Source organism: Populus alba, chromosome 2 (assembly GCF_005239225.2).
Source record: "Populus alba chromosome 2, ASM523922v2, whole genome shotgun sequence".
Classification (NCBI taxonomy): domain Eukaryota; kingdom Viridiplantae; phylum Streptophyta; class Magnoliopsida; order Malpighiales; family Salicaceae; genus Populus; species Populus alba.
This window is the reverse complement of record NC_133285.1, coordinates 5,285,596-5,312,348: the sequence shown is the minus strand read 5'-3', so window position 1 is coordinate 5,312,348 and position 26,753 is coordinate 5,285,596. Positions and strand designations below refer to the sequence as shown.

The window sequence follows — 26,753 nt, the reverse complement described above, 5'->3', positions numbered from 1 at the left end:
TCTCCCATAACGGGTTTGTTCTTGCAACCTCCCTAACCCGTGTCGCCTCACCCCTGATTTAGAAGGAGGTTGGGCTCTGGTTATTATCGAATTCGTGTTTCCAAAAGAATTTTTTTTCCCTCGACGAATGAATTTTGAAAGATGTTTTGAACATCATGCAAGCGTGTCGAGTTTTTTGTTAAGATCAAATGAGTTCGAAAGATTTTTATTCGGAGCGCTGGTAATGAATTAGCCAAAAAAATCACGGAGAATCCCGCCTTCCGGATCTCGTTATTCAACCTGTTCAAACAATTTGCCAGGTTCTGTGCGCTAAAATCTTGGACGGAAATGTTGTATTCTGACCAACAATTGATCAAAAATCAATAGTATCACATAAACTCTCATTTTTCATTGTTGCTCTTAAGTTATTTTACATTATGATAAATAAATATCCTCAGGCAAGTGTAACACAGATTATCCGATTTTAGAGTGAAATGACAAGACTTTGAATTATGAATTCCTTAGTTTTAACTTTTAAGGCCCTAGCTATCGTCCTGTTAAACGTAATTACCGAAGCAAAACAACTTCCAATTGGAAAATAGCCTAAAGGATACGCTGCTGGGCAAATATATAGTCAAGAACTAGAACAAAAGGGAGAGCCTTGTAACGAGCAGGGAGCAACTAAACGCATAGAGAATCAGACAGATAAAGTTCCTTGCCCCGCTATGATCTGAGCACAACGGGAGTGCTTCGGAAAGTAAACTCTGGAGATGGTCTGACCATCAGCACTCCTTTGGAAGGATCTCAGAATAACTTTTGGAAAATTCTTTCTGGCATAAAGGCTGATGCTTTTCACAGAAACAACTGGAGATTGTAATTCTGTAGTCAAAACTGCTACTATATCTTTTTCCTTAAGGAAATGAGAAATTATGAACAGAGCATCAACCATTATCATGATTTGCATATGATCCTTCCACTTACCAAGCCAAATTACCGTTAATATATATTCTCTTCCTCTAGCAACTTAATTTTTTAGGTCAAAGCTACTATTTATTCAAACATTGCTTTTTTTTTTTAATTTAAAAATATAACTTTTTACATTTTGGTCATTCAATTTCCTTTTCTTTCTATTTGGTCCTTATAAATTGCTTTGATTTGCTGTTTGTATTGATAATGTTTTTCCATGTGTGCATATAAAGATCTCAAGGTGTCAAGAAAATGTTTTGTCACTCGGTTAATTCTTGGTTTTGCAAAACAGAACTCAATTTAATTGATTTAGAATAATTAAAGCTTAGGGACCAAATTTGAAGCTTAAAGAGATACTTAGTCTCTTTTTTTTGCCAACATAAGGGACTGATTTACAAGGTCAAGAAGTTCATATCCCTTTTCTAATTTCGGTCCTTCAACTTTTTTTTTATTTGATCCCTTTGTATTGATTTTATTTGGGATTTTACATGTAATTAACTAACTAATTAACTCTCGATTGTTATCCAATGAAATTGCATGATAATGGCTATGATCTGAACAGTGACTTTAAGAGCAATGCACACAGCATGAATCTGGAAGATTACCACCCTATTGATCCAGTGAGCATGGCAGTCCTCTTAACCCATATATTCCCAGGCCTTCTCCTCCCAGTCCTGGTCATCCAAAACCCTAGAATTAGCTTGGTGTACATGCTCATTTCTCGAAAATGATGTAGCCTCTTAATCTCAATTTGGAGTTTCAAGTACTTTGCGTGTTTTAATGTTTTCATACAGCCAACTTATGCATCCTGTTTTGCTTTGTTTGAAGCTGCTTGTAATTTGACGATGTGTATGGCATTCGCTATCCATCAACAGTAACTCTAATATTTACGCGGTAAATTAATGGAGTGAGATTGCTTTCATCCTTGAACTGGAGTAATAATTAACGGATTCCGCTGCATGTTCGTTGCATTACTTGCTCATGCTTCTTATGCAGATCTCTTGCCTAAAACAGATCTGTTTCCCTTCAAATGATGAATTATCTTGGAATTAAAGGGATTTATGTCTTTTTCATTCGATCTCTTAGGTTCAGAAGGCAAGAGACAAATGATTCGGAGACATTTAGAATCTAGCTTGTTTGAGAGCTGGAGCAATCAATGTGATTTGTGACTGCAACCAGATGGCGATGCTCTGCGCTTGCATTGTTTGTATCGACAGACAGAGCATCGCCAGAAATGGAGGGCAGAGCTTCTTGTTTTTTTTTTTTCGCTTTATATTGTAAAATAATAGAATAATAATAAAAATAGACGATGAGTACCTATTTGAATTGATTGGGTAATGCAGGGATAGGATTAAGTTTAGCAGTATGTTATGATGCCTCGGCTGTATGCTTACATACAAGGAATTTTATTTTATTTTTGAGCAGTTTATTTGATTCGAATCTTTTGAAAGTAAAATTCTTAATATAAAGTTTTATAACAATTTACTTTACAGGAAGGACTGATTAGATGATAAGGTGCAGCATGCCTTTTTGAAAATGAAATCCAATATGATATAATGGTGAAGAATCAAATCGAAAAAAGATATTAATTCAAAAAATTTATGAAAGTAAATTAAAAAAATAATAAATAAAAAAGCTTGAAATAACTTGTGTCATTTTAAAAATTCACAAAAAAATCTTATAAAAAAAAATAAAAAATAAACAAACCCTAATCACTAATAATATAAATGTCGGAAAATTAAGCTAAAAATATATAATAAATACAAGCAAACATAATAAACCTCATAAACCTAAATTAATATATTTAATTGAATAAATATTGAAAAATAAAACTTAAAAATGCATGTAATCAAATAAATAAAAAAAAATAAATCTGAATGAATCTTTTAAATCTAAATTAATCTCTAAAATTCACAATATGTGAAATTCTAATCAATTGATATATGGCTAGTTTTAATTGATTTAGAATAATTAAAGCTAGGATCAAATTTGAAGCTTAAAGAAATACTCAATTTTTTTATTTTTTTTGCCAAGAACTAATTTGCAAAGTCAAGAAGAAGTTCATGTCTCTTTTTTGGTCCTTCAACCTTTTTTTTTTTTTTCTTTTTTTTTCTTTTTTTTTTTATCTCTTTGCACTGGCTTTATTTAGGATCTGAGAGCTAGAGCAATCAATGTGATTTGTGACTGTAACCAGCTGGCGATGCTCTGCGCTTGCATTGTTTGTATCGACAGAAGGGGAGGGTAGAGCATCTTTGTTTTTCTTTTCTTTTTTCCCTTTTTTTCGCTTGATATTGTAAAAGAGTAAAACAATAATAAAAATAGATTGAATTGATTGGTTAATGTAGGAATAAGTCTAAGTTTACCAGTATGTTATGATGCCTCTGCTACCTGCTTACATATAAGGATTTACATAATAGCAAATTGAGAAATGTTTTAACATGCATGTATATAACAGTAAATTACAAGTTTTTATGTAATTGATGATCTTATACACAGTAGCAGTGTATTGTTTTCACCACCATGTCTATTGTCCTCTATGCGTGCTTGAATTTCAATATGCAACTGATACAGTTTTCTTTTGCAATTTTTGACTACCGATATCCCTTGCAAACAAATATTTACCTTGAATATTATGCATGATTAAAATTATTTTTAAAACATCACCCAACAATTTAAAATTTTAAGATTAAGATAATATTTTAACATTAAAATATTAAAATTTTATTATTTTTATTTTATTTAATAAATATTAAATATAAAATAATATAAATTTATATAAGTTTGAACTTCATACAAAATTTTATTGAAAAAAAATATATATATTAAAAAATAATATGAAACTAGATGTATTATTGTAACCTAAATTCTTTGACCTACTAAGCAACCAGCAGAAAACAAGCCAAAAACATGGAGAGAATAACAATCATGGTGTCTCTCTCGAAGGTCCCAAGAATTAAGGGCTACCCATGAACAGTGTCTATCTTAGAAAATGATGTAGAGGGTGACCAAACCAAACCTAAAAGGAGAAAATGATCAAGGAAAGTTGAGCTATCCACACACCAACCCTCATCGACCAGACCCAGAAGTAAAAACGATCTCTTCTTCTCCAAGCTAAATCTTATTACCATCCAATTTTGAAAATCAACATCTCACCAATATTCTCGCAAATCTTATTACAGGGTATCGTGATAAGAATTGGAAGAGGGAGGCTCGACTATCTTCTAGTCCGGCTCTGCTGTCTCGCCCTTCTCTTGTTTTCTTTTCTGGGCTTGTTAGTGGAAAGATGAACATCGTGCTTGTCAAAGCGATGGGACCGAGGGAAAAAAAAAAAAAAACGTTTATCGTGGCCTTCAAAGTGGGGTCTCGTACATAAGTAATTTAGAAACATAGGTTGATAAAAAGCTTGTTAGTTACTTTAAAACCAATTATAATGTAAATTGTTGCTTAATTCACGACACTTTCTAACTACTGATTAATGATCATGATTTGGTGGTAAATATATGATTTTAAATTGATTGTCATCAATGTTAAGTTATTAACGAATTAACTTGGAACCAAATGATGTCCTAATCAGCTTTTCAGTTTGTTAAACCATTCCTTATGTGTGCGATGGACTTTACCTGTTCGGTTCCCACTAAAGAAATCGTGTTTATCTTCAAAAGTGTAAATAGTTTGAAGTTCTCATACGATTTAAGATAAAACGGTGGGGTTTTATTTCCTTAATGTTCTAGTGGGGATTTTGGGCAAGAGCTCTCATGCGATTACGGTGGGATTTGGGCAAGTAAAGCACTCGTGATTACTTGGGATTAGCTTAACAGAGAGTTGAGTTATAAAAACTCAAAGCAGGACGGTAGTCCTTTTTCAACAAAATAAATAAAATAAAATAAAAGAAAGAAAGAGACTAATCAATAGTTAGTTAGCCTTTGGTTATTGCGGACGCAACTGGCTTTGCTTCGTTTAATTTAATTTAGTTGGTGATTACATTCTTCCCTTTTCTTCTCCATGAAAAAAAGTAAAACTTATAAAGAAGCAAAGCGTACTAAAGAGGGTGTTTGGTATCACCGCATAGACACCATTTGTCTAAAATTTAAATGTTTTTGCTTAATATTACTTTTTTTTGTTTTCAAATTATTTTAATATATTTAATTTTTAAAAATAAAAAAAATATTTTAATAAATTTAAAACAAATAAATATTGTAATCCAAAATAAAACCCCGCAAAACATCATTATGAATGTATTTTTGTGATGATATTGATCCAGTTTGTTTTTGCGTTTTAATAGTTTATTTAAAAAAAATTACAATTTTAAAATTTTTTTATTTAAAATTAATTTTTTTTACATAATTTTGATGAACTAATTTTAAAAATATAAAAAATATATATTATTTTGATATATTTTTAAATAATTTTTTTTTTAAAAAAACAACTACAATAACACTTTTAAACAAACTAAGTCTCTCCGTTCCATCTGCCTCTCTCTATTCTTGTGTGAAAAAAAATTCAGGTCAGCATAATTGGGTAATCTTAACCTGGTGTTTTACTTTGAATGTAACTTTCCATTTTATCAAGCAAGATACACAATCGATTATTGGGGGTAACTTAAAGAAATAGATATCATCAAATAATGTTGATGAACTGTGTTTTTTATTATATTTTTTATCGTTTTGATATATTAATATTAAAATTAAATTTTAAAAAAAATATTTTAATATATTTTTAAATAAAAAATAATTTAAAAAAACAAACATTAAAATACTTTAATCTAACCTTAGGTCTGTAGTCCTCATATTCCCTCACTACAGATGTCTTTGTCCTTCCCACAGTAATGACGACTTTGAGGATCACTTTTTATTTTATGTTAAGCAATCAAGTAAATTTATTTAAAAAAAAAAAAAAAAAAAGGCTCAACCAATTATGAGTGCTTCACCATAATAAACTCATCAGTATATGTTTTTATTTTTATGTTTTAAAAATATTTTTTTAAAAATTTAAATTTTATTTATTTATTTTGTTTTAAATTAATATTTTTTTAGTATTTTTAAATTATTTTAATATATTGATGTTAAAATAATTTTTAAAAAATAAAAAAAATATTATTTTAATATATTTTTAAATAAAAAATATTTTAAAAAATTATTACAACTAACCTGTGGAAAAAATTGCGTTAACATTAATTTGATACCGTTGTTATATAGCACTGCAATTATAGCAATGCCAGCTTGCATTACCATTAGAGATCATGTCTGTGAACAGTAAACATAGAACGTGGCTCAGCCCTTTTCCTTGTCTTAACAGTAAAATCTTGTAATCCCAGCCGTTGGGAGTATAAAAGGAGGTGAAGAAAAAAACCTGTATAAAAGTCCTGTATTTAGATACTGTTTAATTTTATGGTCCGACTGTATTTTTTTTAAAAAATATTTTTTTAAATTTTAAACTATCCTTTTATTTATATTTTTGAATATATATTAATATCAAAAATAAAATTTAAAAAATAAATAAAAAATATATTATCATAATACATTTTAAAATAAAACCACTTTAAAACACCGCCTTTACTGCTTTTACAAGCACCAGTGAGCCATGTCTCCACCGGACAAAACGGCTATTTTTTCCATAATTCTAAAGAAATCAAAATTCAGCGCCGTGTCGTTCGCGTAACGTCTCTCCGAAGAATCACACAGTGCGCCACTTTTCAGACACCTCCAGTAGCGTACAAAAAAAACCATAAACTCGCTTCCGTGTATAGCCATGTCACAAAAATACCACGTTCCCCTTTCCCATCTCCAAAAATACCCCCATTCTTAACCACGTCACCGCCTTAACCCGCGAGTCTTCAACCGCATATAAAACCCGCGAGTAAGTTATCAAATCTTAAAAAACCGTGTTATATATAATATATATTCTTGTTTATTAAAAGAAAAAAAGAAGTCCCAAAACAGAGAAAGCCTAGGACGACAGTTATGCTCCTAAATCTCGCCCAAACTACGCCACCCTCTCTCCTCTACTACGCCGGCTAAAGGTAACGGTCAGAAGAAAACCTCTCCGGTCACTTTTTTTTCTCTCAAAGAGAAAAAGACTCATTACAAATTCCCTCACATTCTCACCAAATCGACTCACATTCACTAATTTCTCTCCTTAATTTCCTTTATAATCATTCCATTTTTTCTTTTATTTAAAGTTAACTGAAAGGGTTTTAAACAGAAATTAGGGTTTTGAAGAAGAATGGTTTCTGAATTGAATTTTGAATTTTTGCTGTTATGACAATGGTAGCTGCAGTTTCAACACCAATAAACCCCAAAACGACATCAACAACTAGAACAACGCAAAGCCAAAACCCAACAAGACCTCCGTTATTACCATCAGACCCTGACAATGCTCTCGCTCCTCGCCGTCCAAAATCCCGAGAAGTCAGTTCTCGATACATGTCATCGGCATCGGCATCCACTACTTCAACGTCAAGACGGTGCGCTTCACCGTCGATTTCACGACGAACAGCGACTTCAACGACTTCCGCTGCTTCCACAATCAAACGGTCACAATCAGTGGAGCGTAGGCGTCCTGCTACACCAAGAACTAACTCTCTTGATTTGAGAATAGGAAATACCAATTGTGGGGTTGTTGACAGTGGTGAGATGACAAATGCCCAGAGAATGTTGATAACTTCAACGAGAAGATTATCGGTGTCGTTTCAAGGAGAGTCGTTTTCGTTTCAATTGAATAAAGCGAAACCAACCCCGTCTCCCATTAGTGTAAGAAAAGGAACACCAGAGAGGCGCAAAGCAACCACTACAATACCGACCAGAAGAGCTGATCAAGTAGAGAATTCAGGGCCTATAGAGCAACATCGGTGGCCAGGGAGATTTAGGCAGCCGAATCCAATGACTAGAAGAAGCATGGATTGTACTGATGATAGAAAGAAATTTGCTGGGTCTGGAGTCAATTTGAATGTTGTTAGGGCATTGCAAAATTCAATGGCGGATAACAACAACAATACCAGCTCATCAATTGAAAGCAGATTGAGTTCTGATTCTAGCACAATCGATTCCACGAAGCCTATTGACGTGAATGGATCTGATGTTCATAGTGAACATCCTTTGGCTTCGGATACTGAGAGTGTATCATCTGGTACTACTTCAGAGAGTAGTGGAAATGCTGTTGGTGTTGCAGGACAGGGGGGGCGGGGGTTAATCGAGCCGGCAAGGTTTTGGCAAGAGACTAATAGTAGAATCAGGCGGCAACCAGAGCCTGGGTCACCAGTTTCTAGGAATAATGGATTGAAAGGACCTACACCGGCCAAACTTATTGCACCAAAGAAGTTTGGAAGTGATAGTCCAGTATCTTCTCCAAAAGGAGTTGTCAATAGTAGGGGACAGATGTCTCCTATTCGTGGTGGGGCGTTACGGCCTGGGTCGCCTAGTAAGTTTGGGATATCATCGGCTGCTGCACGGTCTCCTATGAGAGGAATGAGTCCATCGAGGGTGAGGAATGTCGTGGGAGGTGTTGTGAGTAGTAATTTGAGCAACTTGAATAGTACCCCTTCAATTCTGAGCTTTGCTGCTGATATTAGGAGAGGAAAGATTGGGGAGAATCGGATCGTGGAGGTGCATTTGTTAAGGATTTTTCATAATCGGTTGTTGCAATTGCGTTTTATCAATGCCAGAGCTGATTCTGCTCTGTCTGCTCAGCGGTTGAATGCAAAGGTATGGTCACTGTTTTCTAGGATTTAGTATCTATTTTCTTTATAGCATGCTTTTTTGTTGGGCAATTACTATCAGTTAATGAATGGCATTGAGTATTTTATTGGATAGGAAACCATAGTATCTCTACTCCTCTCCATGTTGTTCTTCCATTGATTTCAATTGTCAGTGAGAAGTGCCAATTTTCATGATTGCAGCTTTTATTAACTAAGGGATTTGAGCAAATCTGGGTGGTTGAGTGATGTCTAATAAAAACTGAATCTCTGTCTAGAGGTTGATAGGCGATTAAGAAGTAAATAGTCACGAAAGATGATGAATTTTTTGCACAATAGTTAGTTATGTGTGAACAAGTAGCAGAAGGAAACTTGCTACTTCTTGTTAATTCGTTAAAAAGTGGTTGGGAAGAATTTATAGATTGAAATTTTTTTTGATGCCGTGTTGACTATAACTGGTGGAAGGTTATGTATATTGGCTAATGATATATGCCTGGTGGGGGTGGGGGAGGAGGCAATTGAAAACCCATGTGAACATGCTCTGCTGTAGGAAACTTACTGCCTGAATAGCCTAGCATGCTAAATTACAAAGGGAGGCTGATCCATTGGAGGTGAGGCAATCTCATTCGCTGCTCTGCCCCTATATTTTGGTGTCGTAGTTTGAATGTTTTTGTTAAAAACAGGTGTTTTGGCATTAAATTGCCTTCTTGATACAATCGTTCATCTAGTCTGGTTTTAAATTTCATGTATTTGAGGGTGAAGATTTTCTGTTAATATGATAATAAAACAGAGTTGGGGATCAGTGGAATGAAAAATCTGTGTCAAATCTGTAAGAGTTGATTCTATAAGGTTTTGTGTACAGATGCAATTCTAAGGTGAATATAAATTTCTAGAATATTAAGGTGAATATAAATTTCTAGAATATTGCTTTTCATGTGCCAACCTAGCTTCATAACTATATCATCTTATTGAGCAGCAATCTTTTATATGGGGTTTGATAAGAAATCTTAATCATGGGATTGAGAACTGTGTTATTAACAGAGAAATTTTACGGTTCATGAAACCATGTTGACAAGATGTAGAAAAGGTTGTTTTTTGGTTTTTACCCTTGTATTTAATATGATGGAGATAGCTGATTCTTCAGTTAGCTTATTCTGATCATTTTGACTGTTCATGGGTGCTAGTTTCTCATAATTCTTTCTAGAAGCTTTGGCTAAAATGATCCCTTCCCCCTGAATTGTAGTTCCCTTTTAAATTGTTTTGACCGAGTCAATTGTGTCACGTGTTATTCACATTTATTATTCATGTGGGATTAAGATTTTTTACTGAAGCCTGTAAGATTGTAATAGCTGGTCCTGTTGGAGAAGATACATGCATTGTAGATGTGACCATCTATTACTTCAAGCATTTAGTACAATTATGGCCAAAGTCAAGCCATTTTAGGATATCTGAACAATTTTAATACCAGGTTTTGTCCACTTTTGGCAATATGATGATTTATGTATGAATTATGCTTACAATTGCCGCTCATTTTTATTTTAGGTAACTCATTCATTGCACAATTTCCTTTAACTCAACCTGTCAAATTATTTAGAGGAATTTTCTTGTCTAATTTTTCTTATCTATACCAGAAAAGCTTGTATAATGCACATATAACAACATCAAAACTGTGTGAATCTGTGAGAGCAAAAAGAACAGAGTTACAATGGCTAAGGCAAAATTTGAAGCTGATTTCCATCCTCAAGGAGCAAGTAAGATACGACTGACTTGATCCCATCATAGAAGCACTATGTTTTTCTATGTTGTCTTTTCATTTCAGTATTTATGCAAATTTTACTGGTGTACCTTTTAATTTCTCGTATAATATTTCTAACAATTTGAATTTTAAGATGTGGCATTTATCATTTTAAGCTGATTTTTAAATCCCCTATGTTTATCACACACACACATTTCCATATAAACTGACTCTCATTGGGCTGAGTCTTGAATGGATTGTTAAAGACTTCCAAACCATATGGCATACTTTCAGAAAAGCATAGTGCTATGAATGCTAATAAAGGTTCTTTTTTATTAAGGAACAAAGGTCAAGACCAAAGCTTTATTTTAATGGAGATTTATGCATGATTGGAGCTCAAAGTTATTTATTTCTAGTTATTTCTATTTGGGTATTCTGTTTTAAACTAATGACTCATGATTGCTGCAGATGTTGTGTTTAGAAGAACTGGCATTGATTGACCAGGATTACTCCCGTTCTTTATCAGGGGCCATTGAAGCTTTGCAGGCTAGCACGCTCCGTTTGCCAATTGTTGATGGGGCAAGGGTATGTGCCATTTTCCTTCTCTTGATTTTCATTTTTGGTACTCTGTTTCAATTGGGTTTCTGATAATGGCTTATCTGATTCATAATTCTACAGGCAGATGTCCAAAATCTGAAGGATGCTATCTGTTCAGCAGTTGATGTGATGCAGGCAATGGCATCCTCAATTTGCTTATTGATAACAAAGGTCGCTCTATTTTCCTCTTCCCACTCCTCAAAGTTGTTTTTTTTTAATCCTATGCCTGTCCAACGTTTGCTTCATACTTGCATTCGTGCTTTTCGCTTTTCAGAATTTTGTTCAGAAAAGATTTATTGATCGACTTGTTGCAGATATAAACTATGTAATTTGTGATGATAAGCCGGACCCCATACATGCTATCTCACTGCAGTACATATTATAGTTGGTACCAACATATAGTAAACATGCAGTGCCTTGCCATTTTCAATGAGTAATTGAGTATTGTTCTTCAGGTCTCGGGAAAAGTGTCATTTTTTGCTGCCCAGCCTTACTAACATGTATTTAGATCATTTTATCAAATATTCGTTGTCATGATCAGGAAGGACCTTCTGACTCTGGGTTTTTGATTTTGTGTTTTAATGAAGTTGTAACACATGGCATGATGTGCCCTTTGAGGTTTAAATTTTATCTGTGTTCAGCTTATGTTGCCCAAATTTTTGGCTTATCTCGTGTTTAAGCCCTTTTTTTTCCTCAATTTGCCAATAGTCCAGTGTATATGCTCAAAATTTTATGAGATAGGTGGATGGGATTTATAGGATAGAAGCGGGCATCGCAAATTGTTTTGCTCAGGGACATTTGGGCCTGCCAGTGAGTTCCCCTCCAGAATCCTAACCCTCAAAAGAAGTTCCATAAATTTTATGGAATTGCCGTTAGTCCTGCCGGGAACCTGATACTGTAAATGCTTGACTGCTCTTGCCCAAGACTCGCAAAGATGAAATATAAAGACTTCATTACGACGGATTTTGTTTGTGTTCCTACAACTGAGTTTAAGCTGAATTATGAACAATGTGTTGTAAATTGAATAATGCTTGACAAGATGGCTTCAAATTCCGTCATATCCTTCAGTTTTGTGGGTTGATGCAGTCATTTTCAATGTCTTTAACAGTTTATTTGTCCTTTGCTTTCACCATTGGTAGGTTGGGGAAGTAAATTCTTTGGTTGCGGAACTTGAAAAATTTACTCAGAAGGAGCGTAATAGGCTTTATCAGTGCAAGGATCTATTGTCAACCATTGCAGCCTTGCAGGTAATTTTGGTTTTACTTTTACAAAGAATTGAGTAGGTAGAAGTAAAATTCATTTTAGTGCCTTTGGTATGCTTGTCATCTATAATTCGATCCTATAGATTACTTTTACTCGTACCATTTTCCTGTAATGCTTTTAGCTTTTTAACTGAAAGTGCCCATGTTGCCAGGTGAAAGAATGTAGCCTGAGAACTCATGTTTTACAACTAAACCGAGTGCCTTCCAGCCTGACAACACAAGTGTAAAAAGCTCATATCACTTAATTCCTTCCTAAATGCTAACAACATCAAATCAACCCCTTTATCCTGTGATTCAAGGAACCGAGAGGAAAAGTATTGGATGGATAAAGCAAAAGTAGCTATTTTGTATGCATAGATGGCATGAAGTTGCCATTCTCAAAGTCATAATTAGATTGTATAGAGGTAACCTCTCTACAGGGCAGAGTACAGCGCATGTAAATATACATAATGATGTTTTCAATCTCTCTTTCCTAAGTTTCCTCTTCTAATTTTAATTTTAATTTTTTGCGTTCTTCAAGTTCTTGTTTGCTACTGTTTTGTTTAGCTGCGTGTCTGTGTGCGATCTTGAATTTGGTGTCCCCACGACGATCTGTTACAGTTTGTTTCTGCGTCCATCAATCAGTTGTGCATTTGCTACATGTTTTCGCTTTACTTGATCAGGAGCTAGTGACCCGAATCAAAACCGAGACAAAGAAAGTTGTAGTTCAAAGTAAATAGAAATTTCATTGCACGATTGGAAAGAATTTACTCTGTATTGGGGCCTTTAGGCTAGAAAATGGATTTCCTTTATAAGCATCTTTGCAGTTATTTTTCTTTTTATGTAAAGGGCCGTTGTCATGTTATTGGTCACGCTGTGCTGTGATGTGAATCACCTCTTTTATGGGATGGTTCACCTGACTTCTCCCCGCCTCCTTGCTCCTTTTCTGGATTTGGCTAATCCATGCAACCAAATACAGCATATATTTGGTTAAGCACTTCACTTCGCTATCAATGAAACTTGTACGATTGGCATCTGCAGGAGAAATGGTTGCCGTGAGTGCTGATTACCAAATGACTAGCCTCGTGCGTCATGGCTAAGTGAGTCGCCTTCCCGACCTTCGTTTTCCCCATTATTTAATTGTGTTCGGTATTTTTCTTTTGCCCAACTGCTTTTATATATGCGGTCAGCTTCCAAAGAACTAGTTGTATATGAATGAAGGGGTATTTATCGTAGAATATTTCATACTTCAATCGCATGAAAGGTTCGATAACATCATGCATGCGCAAGGCCATTGGCTTCATCATAGTAATCATCTGTTTGTAGGGGTTGAATTACTTGAAGAGACCATATTAGTTATAAAACAAATAGTAACTCCTCCTCGTCGGAGGTAATCGCCTTCTATAAGGTGAGGAATTGCGTTCCATACGATAACAATAAGATTCCGTTGTCTCCATCGGCTTCACGTCATTCCATTCATTTTCCTTGAATTAATGATGATGATGAGCATACTTCTTCTCTCTAGCAAGCACCACGCATTTAGCCTACTAACTCTTGCATCACCCACCACCCATTGCTAGGATGGAATGGTGATCGAATCAAGGAAGTATCCTAAAATGGCGATCCATGAAGATGACGTGGGATCCACGGCATATGCTACGAGACGCTGCGAGTCGAAAGGATTGGTATGATAATATCGGCTTTCTTTTTTCTCTTTAACTAATTGTGTGCTCTTTTCATATACGATATAACGTTGTCTTTTTGTGAAAGATTTATTTATTTATTTGGTATTAAAATGCCGTGGAACGCACCTCCAATGGAGGAGGATTTGGGGGGAGGAAGCTGACGTGCCCCGCACCATTTTTTGCTCCGCAAAATCCCAGCCCAGCCGGGACCCATCCTTTTCACTCCCATTTTCAGTTCCATGCCAAGAACGTAATTCTATTATGCTTCCGCTCCATCTACAGGCTGCCTGGCTGCTTTCAGATCGTTGGTCAAAAAATCATCTCATTTCATGTGAAGCTCACTCTTCTCCGGTACGTGCGAACACTACATTATTTTAATATATTTTTAAATTAAAAATACTTTAAAAATAAATATTATCACGAGGGAAGTAAGATGTAAGCAGACTTGGAAACTCGTACTAGGAAGGCTCAAGCAGGAATAACAGGTCATTAATTAACTCAATCGTCATCCACCTTAGCATCAAGGATTGAGGAGGCAAATGAAATTGATAGCAGATCAGATCTGAACTCCATTTTGCGGAGGAGGACCACTGTTGATAAAGTTCAGGATTTCATCCTCGTACAATTGAACACCCGCTTTCTCCATTTAAGGTTGTGATTGACGTTGAGTATACATAAAATTTATTTTTTCTTATTTTTTTAGTTTTTTTATGGACTCCTTGCATAAATCTTGATCTTAAAAATAAACATACCCTGAAACAACATGTGATATGCAATAATTGATTTACCAGAATCAACCTTGTTTTCCATTATGTGAAAAATTCCACACACCTAACTTGCATTTCAATACTTTAGACGTCAGGATCAAATTAACATAATTTATCATGGAAAGTACAATTGTAGATTCTAAAAACAAGCAGTTATTTTTTGAAGTATTTTTTACTTGAAAATATATTAAAATAATATTTTATTATTATTATTTTAAAATTATTTTTAATATCAAAACATCAAAATAATTTTAAAACAACAAAAAATTTTAATTTTAAACAAAGAAAAAAAATAAAAAAAAATCAGAATTTTTCAAAAACATTTTTAAAACTAAAAAAACAAACAGCCTGGAATTATGTTTTTTTCAAGTTCAAATAAAAAAACCTAACCTATTTGAGAAATTAAAAACATTATAAAAATTATTTTTTTAAAAATATTTTTTGCTTGTAAATATATTAAAATTTTAAAAACAAAACACAAAAGTGAGCCAAATGTTAAAAAACAAAAGTGAAATAAATCAAAAATATCACACCAGGATAACTTTTACATGATTTAATTTAAAATTCAAGTTAAACAAAAAATTAGAATAAATAATTTTTTTAAAACAATAATACTTATTAGATGAAATTTAATAACAATGGCAGCATCCCCTATAACCCAAATACTCTTTCTTCACTGAATTGTTTTCTAATCTGACCTCAAAGCGCAATCCAGTATGTGTTTTATAATAATAATAATAATATAACTACAATTTTTTGAAAGTATTGATACAATTTGATACTTATTTTTAATGTAACATATTAAAATAATTTTAAAAAAATAAAAAATAAACTAAAAAGACAAATTGAAAAGGCACGATTAAACCAAAATGGCATGCTAATATTAAAAAGGTGTAAAAGATGTGGTTCGTCTAGAAGGTTTATGGGAATCTCAGTCTTAGGTAGAACCACCTCCATCAGGTGGGTGTCAGACCATAGGTCTCCATCCTGGAGCCACACGGTTCTTATCTCTATCTCTTAGATGCTCCCATCCTCCGCCATGACCGGACCGGACCGGACCGGACGGGACGGGAGGAAGACCCCCACCCCTTCACTAATTAGGAAATTAATTAGCATTAATGTTAATGATGTTGTTCATCATCAGATCATTTTCTTAATAATAATATCCACGATTGAGACCAAATCTGAGGTACTCATTCCCAATTAATAAACCCACCAGCTACACGCCAAACATTAAATTTCGTTAATTCAGAAACTGAACTGAAAAACTAGTAAATCAAATTACAAAGGAAAGAAAGCTAGCCAAAAACGTACCGAATCAAAATTCCGGCATTATATTCATATAGAGCAAAAAAATAGTAGTAGTAGTAGTAAGTTACAACAAAACTCTGTTTCTTTTTAATTTATTCAGACAAACAGATTCAAAAGCCTTTTCTTATCACCGCCGCTGCTTTCAAAGCTTATTGTCTCCGATTCCCCTCCTGTATAAAACGACACCGCGTCTCTTCCTCTCTTATCTCTTCCACCTTTTCCTCTAGCGAGACACAGGTTGACATGATGATCAGACACCGCTTCATTATTATTCTCTTTAGCAAACGATCTTGATTGATTCCGCGCCATGTTATGTACTGCGTACGCAGCCGCAGAGAATCTGTCAGATGATTCATCGCAATTCGGCGCTACGACTCCGGTGAGAATCCCAGGTAACGGCCGTAAGGCTCCACCGGAAAGCACAGTCTCCACAGCCTCCTGACACACATGCCAGTTACCGCTCCACAATAGCCCCACCACTCCGTTAACCGGATTCACCGTTCTCCCGCACGCTTCAAATAACAGCGACTGAAACAAAGCTATACTTCAAAACAAACAAAAAGGAAAAATTAATTGGTACTCTTCCACGTGTATAAATAAATATACATATATACAACTTGGTTTGTATTTGTATGTTTATACATACCAGGGCGTTGGGCTTCGGGTACGGCGGAGATGAGAGACATGAGATCACTACGGCCAAAAAATTTGGCGAGAAACAAAGTAGCGTTACCTTGGGCTTCAGGGTTCGTGATCCAATGCAGACACGATCTCAATACGCATGTCTCGCTGCACCCCTTTCGCAGCACTCGGCAACCGTTGCAGCTCATATCCACCGTCTGATAAAATCTTGATGCTTTTCTTGATGATGATAAAGAATATAATTCTGGTATTTTTCTTTTATATATAAGTGTGTGTATATATATGAGAAAGCAAAGGACGATTAATTTTAAGTGGGGGAAAGAAGTGAGCTTTGGGGAGTGGTGAAGGCGTATAAGAGAAGGAAAAAGTGGGTATGGTTAGGGGGCTTAGCTAAAAAAGTAACTGTGGTTAAGTTAAGGTTATTTTGGATTGAACGGTGGGGATTTTGTTAGCGTTTGGTGGGCTCAAGGAGGGTTTCGTGGTTGTTGAGGCGAATATCTTCCAAACTCTGGGCACGAGCGACTCCGTGTTTTCGCGTCTCTTGTTCTACAAATCAAGGCAGGCCATTGGATTTTACTTTTTAGGTGTTATGAGCCGTAAGATTGCAGTGGGCCCATTTCCTTTTGTATTTCTTTTTAAATTGCTTTTTTGAAAGTACCAGTAAGTTATAGTCTAGTCGCCCCATAAGTGGAAGTGTGAGATGGTCGGATAGAGCTATAAGCCTAGTCGGCTACCGGAATTAATTCATGTGCTTCATTTTTTTTTATATTTTTTTAAAAGACTCAGTTTGGTAAAAATTTTAGAAGAATAATGTAGGTTGAATTAAGAAATAGAATAGTTTTAAATATAACTGTGTTTTTTATTATTAATTTTGTACGTAGCCACTATTTCCAATAGCTATTGCTTAATCATGTTTTAAATTTTAAGAAGGTTTAATAACCAAAATATAAGATTTAAAATCTTATGGTCAAGAATAAAAAAAGAAAATGAAGTGATATGGTGGGAGAGAAAAATGTGAGAAGGAAAAAAAAAACAAAAAAAGAAACAATGGGTTATCGAGAAACACTAGAAATTTATTTTTGACACGCTCGATATCATTGGAAAGATCTTATTAAGACGATTTTAATTGTAATTGAAAGACCATCAAACGAGGTGATGATTAAGCCTAAATTATCCCTAACCAATTAGCCCCTAACAAGTGTATAAAAAACGTAGTCTCTGTGGTCCATTCTTTTTTTTTTCTTCTTTGTACCCTCTTCTTCTCCCGTATAACATCCACTTCTTTTCTGGTCATTGAATTTTCATAAAAAAAAATTATTGATTTTTGTACTTGTTAATTAATTTAAAATAAATATAAATTTTGAAACAATTATTATTCTCTATAGCGGTTATGAACACCTGTTATTTTCTACTAGCGATTGTATTTAAATTTTAAACTATGTTACTTTTTTAATATTTTTCTAACATGTGTTATTTTCTTAAAAGTTTTACTAATTTGTGTTAGAAGGATAAAAGACTCTTAATTTTTTAGGCGTGTTTAATAATGTCTCTGCAAAAGTATATTTTTAATTATAAATATATTAAAATAATTTTTTAGATTTTTTTAAAAAAATTTAACATCAACATATCAAAATTATTAAAAAAATAAATTTTAAAAATAAATTTAATATTTTTAAAAGTTAAGAGTAAACTAAAAGGCACTTTAAAAAATGAATTGATTTGCAAAAATAAACACATCCTTACAAGGGTTAGTTAAACATGTGATTAGCTATGTATGCTTTTTATGTTATAATCTATCTTAACTTTGAATTCATAGTAGATCATAAGAAAAATATTTTCTTTTAAACACATATTCCAGTGTAGACTGGTTGCATTAAAAAAAAAACCTAAGATTTAATATGTGACTACAAGCTCAAAAATACTTTCAGTGTTAATAATAATAAAAAAAAGAAAAGAAAGAGAGAAAAAGATCAAGCCAATCACCATGGTAAATAATAAGATACATACCTTTTATCATGAATTCTGAAAAATATTAACATTTTCAAGGTGATAACATTTTTATAAGATTATTATCATAAAACAAAGTTTTATTATGAAATAAATCCGAGTCTACTGTAATAATTAAGATTATTCTGCAGATCAGTAAACTATCTGTTGGCTATGGACCCATGAAAATTCCATCGGCCACAAAAACTTCATGTAGGCCACCACCGCCACCACCAGACCCTCAAATTTGTGGGCTGCTAAAAAAACAGAGAGAGATAAAAGAGGTGGTCAGAGTGGAAATCTGATTTGAACTCCCAAATTCCATAGATTTGGCATCACCCATGTTTTGTATTAGTGTTCTCGGTTTTTTTAAAAAAAAATATATATAGAAAAATATATTTTTTATTTCACCACATCAAAATAATAAAAAAGCATAAAAAATAATTTAAAAAAATCACTTTTTCAAAAGCGTTCATGCATAGTAAAAAACAAACCGTTCCTAAGTAATTAAATACATACTCAGTCGTATACCGTGAACCTTAGCACCTTTCCTTGCCACTCGACTGAGCTCTCTTCCTCCTGGCTTCAACAAGAGACATCAATTCATCTTTTAGACCACGTAACAGTGTACGGGGACCATTTTGCTTCTTAAGAAGAAGAACATGAATGCTTTTTTGCCTAATCTTTTTGGTGCTAATTAACCTAATGCCAGCTCATGGGCAGGCAGAACGCCTCGGCCAGGCATAGGAGGTAAGATAAATACATGGTGTTTTTGTTATAAAAAAATAATTAAATTAATGAATGATGTTTAAATCTATGTAACATATTGTTTTTCCAACAAAAATGAGGAAAAGTTAATTTGTTTTACAGACTTTTATGGTATTAGCACCGTGTCTTGGGATTAAAGACATGTTTGATGTTCTAGTTGAATTGTTTTGTTGTTTTTTGAAAATGAATTTTTTGTTTTAGATTTAGATTTTTATATTTTTATATATTGATATTAAAAATAAATTTTAAAATATAAAAAATATTATTTTAATATATCTTCAAATAAAATATATTTTAAAATGTAATCAACAGTCAGTGAATAGTGAATACCTGACCTGCCATCCATTTATATTCCTAGCTTCACTCGATGGGCCGTTGACGTGAAGAAAAACTACAATAAACCAAAGACACAAACTTGCGACCGCTTTAACACGGGTGTCTGGAATCGTGCTGAATCTTTTGGTCCTGTTTCCTTTTTCGTTACTAATAAATCTCTAACAAAATTCTATTTAAAATACTTCAACAAGATGGAAAAATTATTTGATTTTTGTTATTGAGTCATGATTACACTGCAAATGGCAGCTTTTCCCTTCTATCCCTTCATTGTCCTTCAACATTTACACGAGTTTTACCATATACTTTTAACTGCTAGTACAAGATTGATCTCGGAATAATCATTGATGCATGATTCATGCCTCTTATCAATATACTGAAAGTTATTCTAAAAGAAATTAAAAAATTTTATTGTACGGAAATTGTTGTTCATACGAGCTCAATTGCTACAATTAATTTTCAATTGAATTCACAAGGTTAGTGTTCTGGATCATATTATTCCACCATATGTAGAGTAAGGAAAATGAATGGAGATGTCGGTCACCCCGAAGTCAACTTTTCATTTAACATTTGATGAAGAGGCAATTTTGTTGATCCGTGGCCTTGGTTAACAGCGGCATGCATAATTTTATGGACTCTGTTTTTCTAGGAACAAGCCCAGATGAAAAGGTCTATTTTTAGTTCCTGTTCAGAATTTAAACTGATTTGTTGTATGCCTATTTAGGCTGGCGCTAATGATCAGTTATAACTTATAAGAACATTGTCAAATACAAGTAAAAATAATATTTTTAATAAATTAAAATGATTTTTATTGACAAAATATTACCTTGCTATTTCTCTCGGTATTCATCAAAAAAAATTTCTCGTTGATGACTACCTGGAAATTACAGTTAAAAATGAAAAAAATAAAAAAAATAACATATCATTATTATAAATGAAATTATTGAGAAAGTATGCACATCGCTTATACTTGTTGATAATCTATCAGTAATATTCTCCTCCTCTCCCTTCTCATCCCCCATTTCTTCTTCATTTTCTTTTTATTATGTAGAAAATAGCACACAACGCCTGTTGTGAATTAAAGACTTAAGCAATAAATGAACTCACTTGATATGGGAATTAACTTGTTGTTGAATGAAACAGACTTTGGCTATTATATAGCCTTTACAGTTCTACAAAGAAGCAAACATGCAGCCCACGTCTAACTAACTATGACGTGGTAATCAACAGAAGAAAGAGTCAAATACAACTTCCCTATTCAACAGGGATTATTCAAAACAGAATGGAAACGTTTATTAACTCAACAATTCCCTCCCTTAATCAGATTACTTCTGGTACTTGGCAAACTCCTAACTGATTACGAAGGTTCTGAAATGTATCAAGCTTGAGTGCCTTGGTCATTACATCTGCCAGCTGCTCCTGTGTACCACAATAAATTAACTCAATTGTCCCTTCTTTTGTGAGATCACGCAGGAAATGGAAGCGTACATCAATGTGCTTGCTGCGCCCATGCATGACAGGATTCCTTGACAACTTTATTGTGGAGCTGTTATCACAAAATATAGTTGAACACTTACTCTGTGATTGACTCAACTTCTCCAAAATTCTCTTCATCCAGATGGCTTGAGTGGCACAAGAGGCAGCAGCCACAAACTCTGCCTCTGTTGTTGAGAGTGTAACAATCGGTTGCTTTTTGGAGGACCAGGCAACAGCTCCAGAACCTAACATAAATACATAACCTGACGTGCTTTTTCGATCTTCCAAGTCACCTGCATAATCACTATCAGCATAACCAACTAGACTTTCACTCCCTCCCTTCTTGTAGAAGATCCCAAAGTTGACGGTCCCTTTTAAATACCTCAACGCTCTTTTAACAGCCTGCAAATGTAATTCAGTAGGCTTTCCCATGTATCTACTAATAATGCTTACAGTGAACATTAAATCAGGCCTAGTTGCTGTCAAGTATATTAAACTCCCCACAATTTGCTTGAAGTACGTTTCATCCACGTGAACTCCTTTTTCATCCTTGAAAATCTTAAAACCTGGAATAATAGGATTGTGAACTGAGTTACAATCTTCCATTCCAAATCTTTTCAATACTTCCAACGCATACTTCCTTTGACTGATATGAATCCCATCTGGTCCTTGTAACACCTCAACTCCAAGAAAATACTTCATCTTCCCCAAATCCGTCATGTCAAACTCACGCACCATCGACTTTTTAAACTCCAGAAACATTAATTCATCATTACCGGTAAAAATAAGATCATCCACGTATAAACTGACGATTAGAATTTTACCTTCTTTGCTTGTCTTGGTGAATAAGGTGTGTTCACTATGGCATCGTTCAAAGCCTTCATTAAAGAAATGAGCTTCAATACGGCTAAACCAAGCTCGTGGAGCTTGTTTTAGTCCGTATAAGGCTTTCTTTAACTTGTAGACTTTCGTAGGATCATCTTGCTGTATATAACCTTTAGGCTGCTCCACATACACTTCTTCACTTAATTCTCCATGCAGAAAAGCTGATTTTACATCAAGTTGGTAGATTGTCCATCCCTTTTGTGCTGCAAGAGCTATAATCATCCTCACTGTATCCATTCTTGCAACCGGTGCAAATACCTCGTTGTAATCAATTCCTTGTTGTTGCACGTAGCCTTTTGCCACCAATCGAGCTTTGTGCTTGTCCACCTCTCCATTTTCTTTTAGCTTTGTCTTGTAGATCCATTTAACTCCGATCTTTTTCTTTCCAACAGGTAAGTCTGTCAATAGCCAAGTATTATTCTTCTCGATGGCTTTCATTTCAGAGTCCATAGCTGCTTTCCACCTTTCACTCTTTACTGCTTCTTCAAAATGCACAGGATCAGCAAATGCAAACAGTACCATATTAGCTGCTTCTTCTTCAGAAAAATTATCTCCATTGTCGTAATCATCCATCCAGACTGGCCGTCTTCTAGATCTTCTTGCATGTGAGCTGGATGAGTTGATATCATTCACATTGTTTAATGTAACAATATCATTTCTTGATGGAACGATCGCCACTTCTTCTACTCCTGATGAAACAACATCTACTGCTTCTGCATCATTAGTTTCTTCACTGTCAGCATCTACTGCTTCTGCATCATTAGTTTCTTCACTGTCACTTATGATAGCTTCCCCTTTAGTGTCACCACATTCCAAATCAGCTGTAATTAATTCTTCAAAACTTTTATCCCAATCCCAGCACTTATCCTCTTCAAATTTGACATCCCTGCTCACCACAATTCTTTTTGATATAGGATCATAAAGCCTATAGGCTTTGGATTCCTTACTGACTCCCAGCAGCACGCAACTGAAGCTCTTGTCTTCCAATTTGGTTCTTTTGACATCTGGTATATGAACGTGTGAGACACATCCAAACACCCGAAAATGCTCAACTGAAGGCTTGATTCCACTCCAAGCCTCTTCTGAAGTTATGTTTTTCACGGCTAGAGTAGGACTGCGATTCAGGACATGTACAGTCCAGTTTACAGCTTCTGGCCAAAAACTCTTTGGAATCTTCTTGTCTGAAATTATACTCCGCACCATGTTCATGATTGTCCTGTTCTTCCTCTCTGCCACTCCATTTTGTTGTGGAGTGTAGGCAGCCGTCAGTTGTCTCTTGATGCCATTCTCTGTACAGAACTGATTGAATTCTTGTGAAGTGAACTCCCCTCCCCGATCTGTACGCAAGCTCTTGATGCATTTTCCTGTTTCTTTCTCAACAAGACTCTTAAAGTATTTAAAACTGATGAAAGCTTCTGACTTTGCTTCCAAAAAATAGACCCATATTTTCCGACTAAAATCATCAATGAAACTGATTAAATACCTTTTGTGGCTATTTGAAGTAGGAGTGATTGGGCCACACAAGTCTGCATGAATCAATTGAAGCTACTGTGATGCTCTCCAGTTACTCTTCTTTGATATAGGATTCCGATGTTGCTTTCCTACCATGCAGTGTGTACATACTGTTGTGGAAGCAGGGAATTGTGGTAGTCCCTGTACCATTTTTCTGCATTGAAGAGTCCTGAGGCCTTTATAACTCAGGTGACCTTATCTACAGTGCCATAAATGAGACCAATCCTGAGAGGAGGTTGTATGGAAACAATTGTCTTTTACCAGTGGAGATTTAGCTAACAGAAAAAACATTCTATTTGCTGACATCTCAGTTTGGATAATCAACCCCTTCTCTGCATGGAAAATCTGGCATTTTCCTTGTTGAAAGAATATAGTTAACCCTTTTTCTTGCAGTTGGCCAATACTCAACAGGTTATTCCTTAATTCTGGTACATAGAACACTTCGGTAATCACATGTACAAATGCACTTACTTGCAGCCTCACATTCCCTTTTCCCATCACTGACATTTTCATGTTATTTCCTAGTTTCACCATTTGTCTGAAACTTTCATTGAGATTACTGAACAAGGTTTTGTCTCCACACATGTGATTGCTGCATCCTGAATCCAGGAACCACACGTCTTCTTTTTCTACTTCATTTTCCTCCACAGCAGACATTAGTAACATCTCTACTGTTTCATCAAGTTCAGCATAATTGGCTTCTTTGTCCCAGCTAGGACACTCATATTGAAAGTGTCCAAGCTTATGGCATTTGTAACATTCAACAACAGACTTGTCAAAGAACGAACGCCCTCTTCCTCTGCCTCTTCCTCTAAATGATCCACGACCTCGTCCTCCGAATCGCTCCTCATGAGTTACTTTCAATGCTTGTTCTTCTCTATCATGCTTGTGAAACTTCTGCTCGTGAACAATTAGAGAGCTTTGCAACTCATCAATGGATAGATAGTCAATATCCTTCGACTCCTCAATAGAACAAACAATATAATTAAATTTGTCTGTTAAGGATCGAAGTATTTTCTCTACAATTGTAACATCTACCATTCGTTCACCATGCACCCTCATTTTATTAGCCACAGACATCACCCTTGAGAAATAGACTGAAACTTTCTCACCTGACTTCATCTCCAAGGTTTCAAACTCTTTGCGAAGAGCTTGAAGAATTGACCGTTTCACTCTTGCATTTCCTTCGTACTTCTTCTTCATTGAGTCCCAAATCTGCTTCGCAGTATCCTTCTGAAGAATGGTTTCCAGAATGGTTCGATCAATAGCCTGGAATAAATAGTTCTTTACCTTCAAGTCTTTCAGCTTCAACTCGTCGAGTCTCTTTTGTTGTGCTTCTGTCATGGTTACTCCATCTTCTGGTTCTGCATAACCAGTCTCCACTAAGCTCCAATACTCTTTGGATCTCAACAGATTCTCCATTAACATGCTCCAATGGTCATAATGACCATCGAAACGGGGAATTGAAGGCTGCACAAAAATCCCTTTCTCTTCACTCGTCATTTTTCTCTCTGTGTGTACAAGTCACTCAAAGTTTGCTACTTTTTCTCAGGCCCAGTGGGAGCTCTGATACCAGATTGTTGTGAATTAAAGACTTAAGCAATAAATGAACTCACTTGATCTGGGAATTAACTTGTTGTTGAATGAAACAGACTTTGGCTATTATATAGCCTTTACAGTTCTACAAAGAAGCAAACATGCAGCCCACGTCTAACTAACTATGACGTGGTAATCAACAGAAGAAAGAGTCAAATACAACTTCCCTATTCAACAGGGATTATTCAAAACAGAATGGAAACGTTTATTAACTCAACAACGCCTTCTTATTTTGTCACAAATCAAGCTTTTATTATCGTAAATTCGATAACCCCAACACATGATATGTTAGTATCCATATTCTTATTAAATTATTTTTGAAGATTCACCATATCAAGTAAGAAAAACTACCCATTATTTGTTGTGATTCATTTTTTAAATGTTAATTTTTGGTATTTTTATATAGCATTTGTAGTTTGCTTGTGTGTTTACTTGTCTTATAGATTTTTCTATAGAAATTTATTGTATGAATGTATGATTTGTACATGTTAGAGTTTGCTTGAGATTTTAAAAAATTATATTTGTTTGTTATTTGATAAAATTGAGTTTGATTTTATAACTTTGATGTTTTATAATTAAATAAATAATAGTTTATTTAATGGGTATGTTTCACATTTTATCTATTTTATTCTTAAGTTGGAAATTTCGTTAAATACATATTATCATCAATATTCTATATAGATTTTATATAAGTAATGAATGACCATTCTTGAATATATCGAATTTCATCTAAAGAATCACATAAGATGAATTATTGTAAAGGGATTATATAGATTTTATCAATTACACACTATCTAATCCAAAAAAAATATTAATAAAGATGATATTAGAAAAATATTTGAGCTAGCCTAGCCTAGATGCTGGGAATTCGACAACCTATATTAGAGTCAGATTTCATGCTATTTGTTACACTCATAACACAAGATATTGCTGTAATGGACTTGAATTTTACTTTAATAACTAAGTAAAGTAATTGTTGAAGAGAACTTGGGATGTTCAGGTGCAACATGCTTTTCCATGAAGTGATTAGTTAATTCTGGGCTGTCCAGAAACCCTTTTGATAGAAAAGATTGGATCCTTAGCGATCCTCCATTCAAGCCCCAGCTTCAATAAAAAAAAAAATATTAATCTTTACCTGTCAGACTTGAACGTCATCTTCGAAATCATACAATATCATACAAGTACAATCAATTAATGCAAAGAACTTGTCAAAACATGGTGCTTCAGAGTAGATATTTACTTTGCACTGGAAGTACGGAGTGGTTTTTAAAAGTGTTTTTTAATTTAAAAATATATTAAAATTATTAAAAGTATTAATTTAATATTTTTTTAAAACGAAGCTAAACACAATTTAAAACACACTCCAGAACATCTGGTATCACTGCTTTTCAAATTACAATTCTCACCGATGAAATAATGATCTTTGGTGACATTCAATTCAAATAACATCATGAAGGCGCCTGGTTGTCTACTCCAATGCATGATTTTTTGTTGACATTTTTGTTTACAATAAGCTTATAAAATAATGCCCATGTTAAGTGCGGCAAAAACTCGAAGCTCGACATAATGGGAAAATAACCAAGT

General features: G+C 34.4%; 2 protein-coding genes across 3 annotated transcripts; one reads left to right on the top strand and one right to left on the bottom strand.

The window, feature by feature from the left end:
- The first annotated feature begins 6,826 nt into the window (after window positions 1-6,826).
- On the top strand, window positions 6,827-12,748 carry LOC118035814 (QWRF motif-containing protein 2). 2 transcript variants are annotated; one of them, XM_035041471.2, is made up of 7 exons: window positions 6,832-6,964; window positions 7,216-8,645; window positions 10,267-10,386; window positions 10,839-10,955; window positions 11,049-11,138; window positions 12,107-12,214; window positions 12,382-12,748. In XM_035041471.2, the coding sequence occupies exons 2-7, from the start codon at window positions 7,368-7,370 to the stop codon at window positions 12,454-12,456; spliced, it is 1,788 nt and encodes a 595-aa protein (XP_034897362.1). In that variant the 5' UTR covers window positions 6,832-6,964; window positions 7,216-7,367; the 3' UTR covers window positions 12,457-12,748. The 2 variants fall into 2 exon arrangements, with proteins under 2 accessions (XP_034897361.1, XP_034897362.1); XM_035041470.2 differs by having other exon boundaries at window positions 6,827-8,645.
- Window positions 12,749-15,959: 3,211 nt separating this feature from the next.
- Window positions 15,960-16,946, bottom strand: LOC118035813 (LOB domain-containing protein 38). The gene is made up of 2 exons (XM_035041469.2): window positions 16,618-16,946; window positions 15,960-16,510 (listed from the first exon to the last, which is right to left on the bottom strand). Exons 1-2 carry the CDS (start codon window positions 16,799-16,801, stop codon window positions 16,068-16,070), a joined length of 627 nt encoding a protein of 208 aa, XP_034897360.1. The 5' UTR covers window positions 16,802-16,946; the 3' UTR covers window positions 15,960-16,067.
- Between the last annotated feature and the right edge of the window lie 9,807 nt (window positions 16,947-26,753).

Excerpts from the sequence above, each read along its gene's own strand:
- LOC118035814 (XM_035041470.2), top strand. The coding sequence starts at position 7,203 with ATGACAATGGTAGCTGCAGTTTCAACACCAATAAACCCCAAAACGACA. Across the intron at positions 8,646-10,266 it reads CTCAGCGGTTGAATGCAAAG|AAAAGCTTGTATAATGCACA; the intron begins GTATGGTCACTG and ends TATCTATACCAG. Across the intron at positions 10,956-11,048 it reads CAATTGTTGATGGGGCAAGG|GCAGATGTCCAAAATCTGAA; the intron begins GTATGTGCCATT and ends ATAATTCTACAG.
- LOC118035813 (XM_035041469.2), bottom strand. The coding sequence starts at position 16,801 with ATGAGCTGCAACGGTTGCCGAGTGCTGCGAAAGGGGTGCAGCGAGACA. Across the intron at positions 16,511-16,617 it reads ACCCGAAGCCCAACGCCCTG|CTTTGTTTCAGTCGCTGTTA; the intron begins GTATGTATAAAC and ends TTTGAAGTATAG.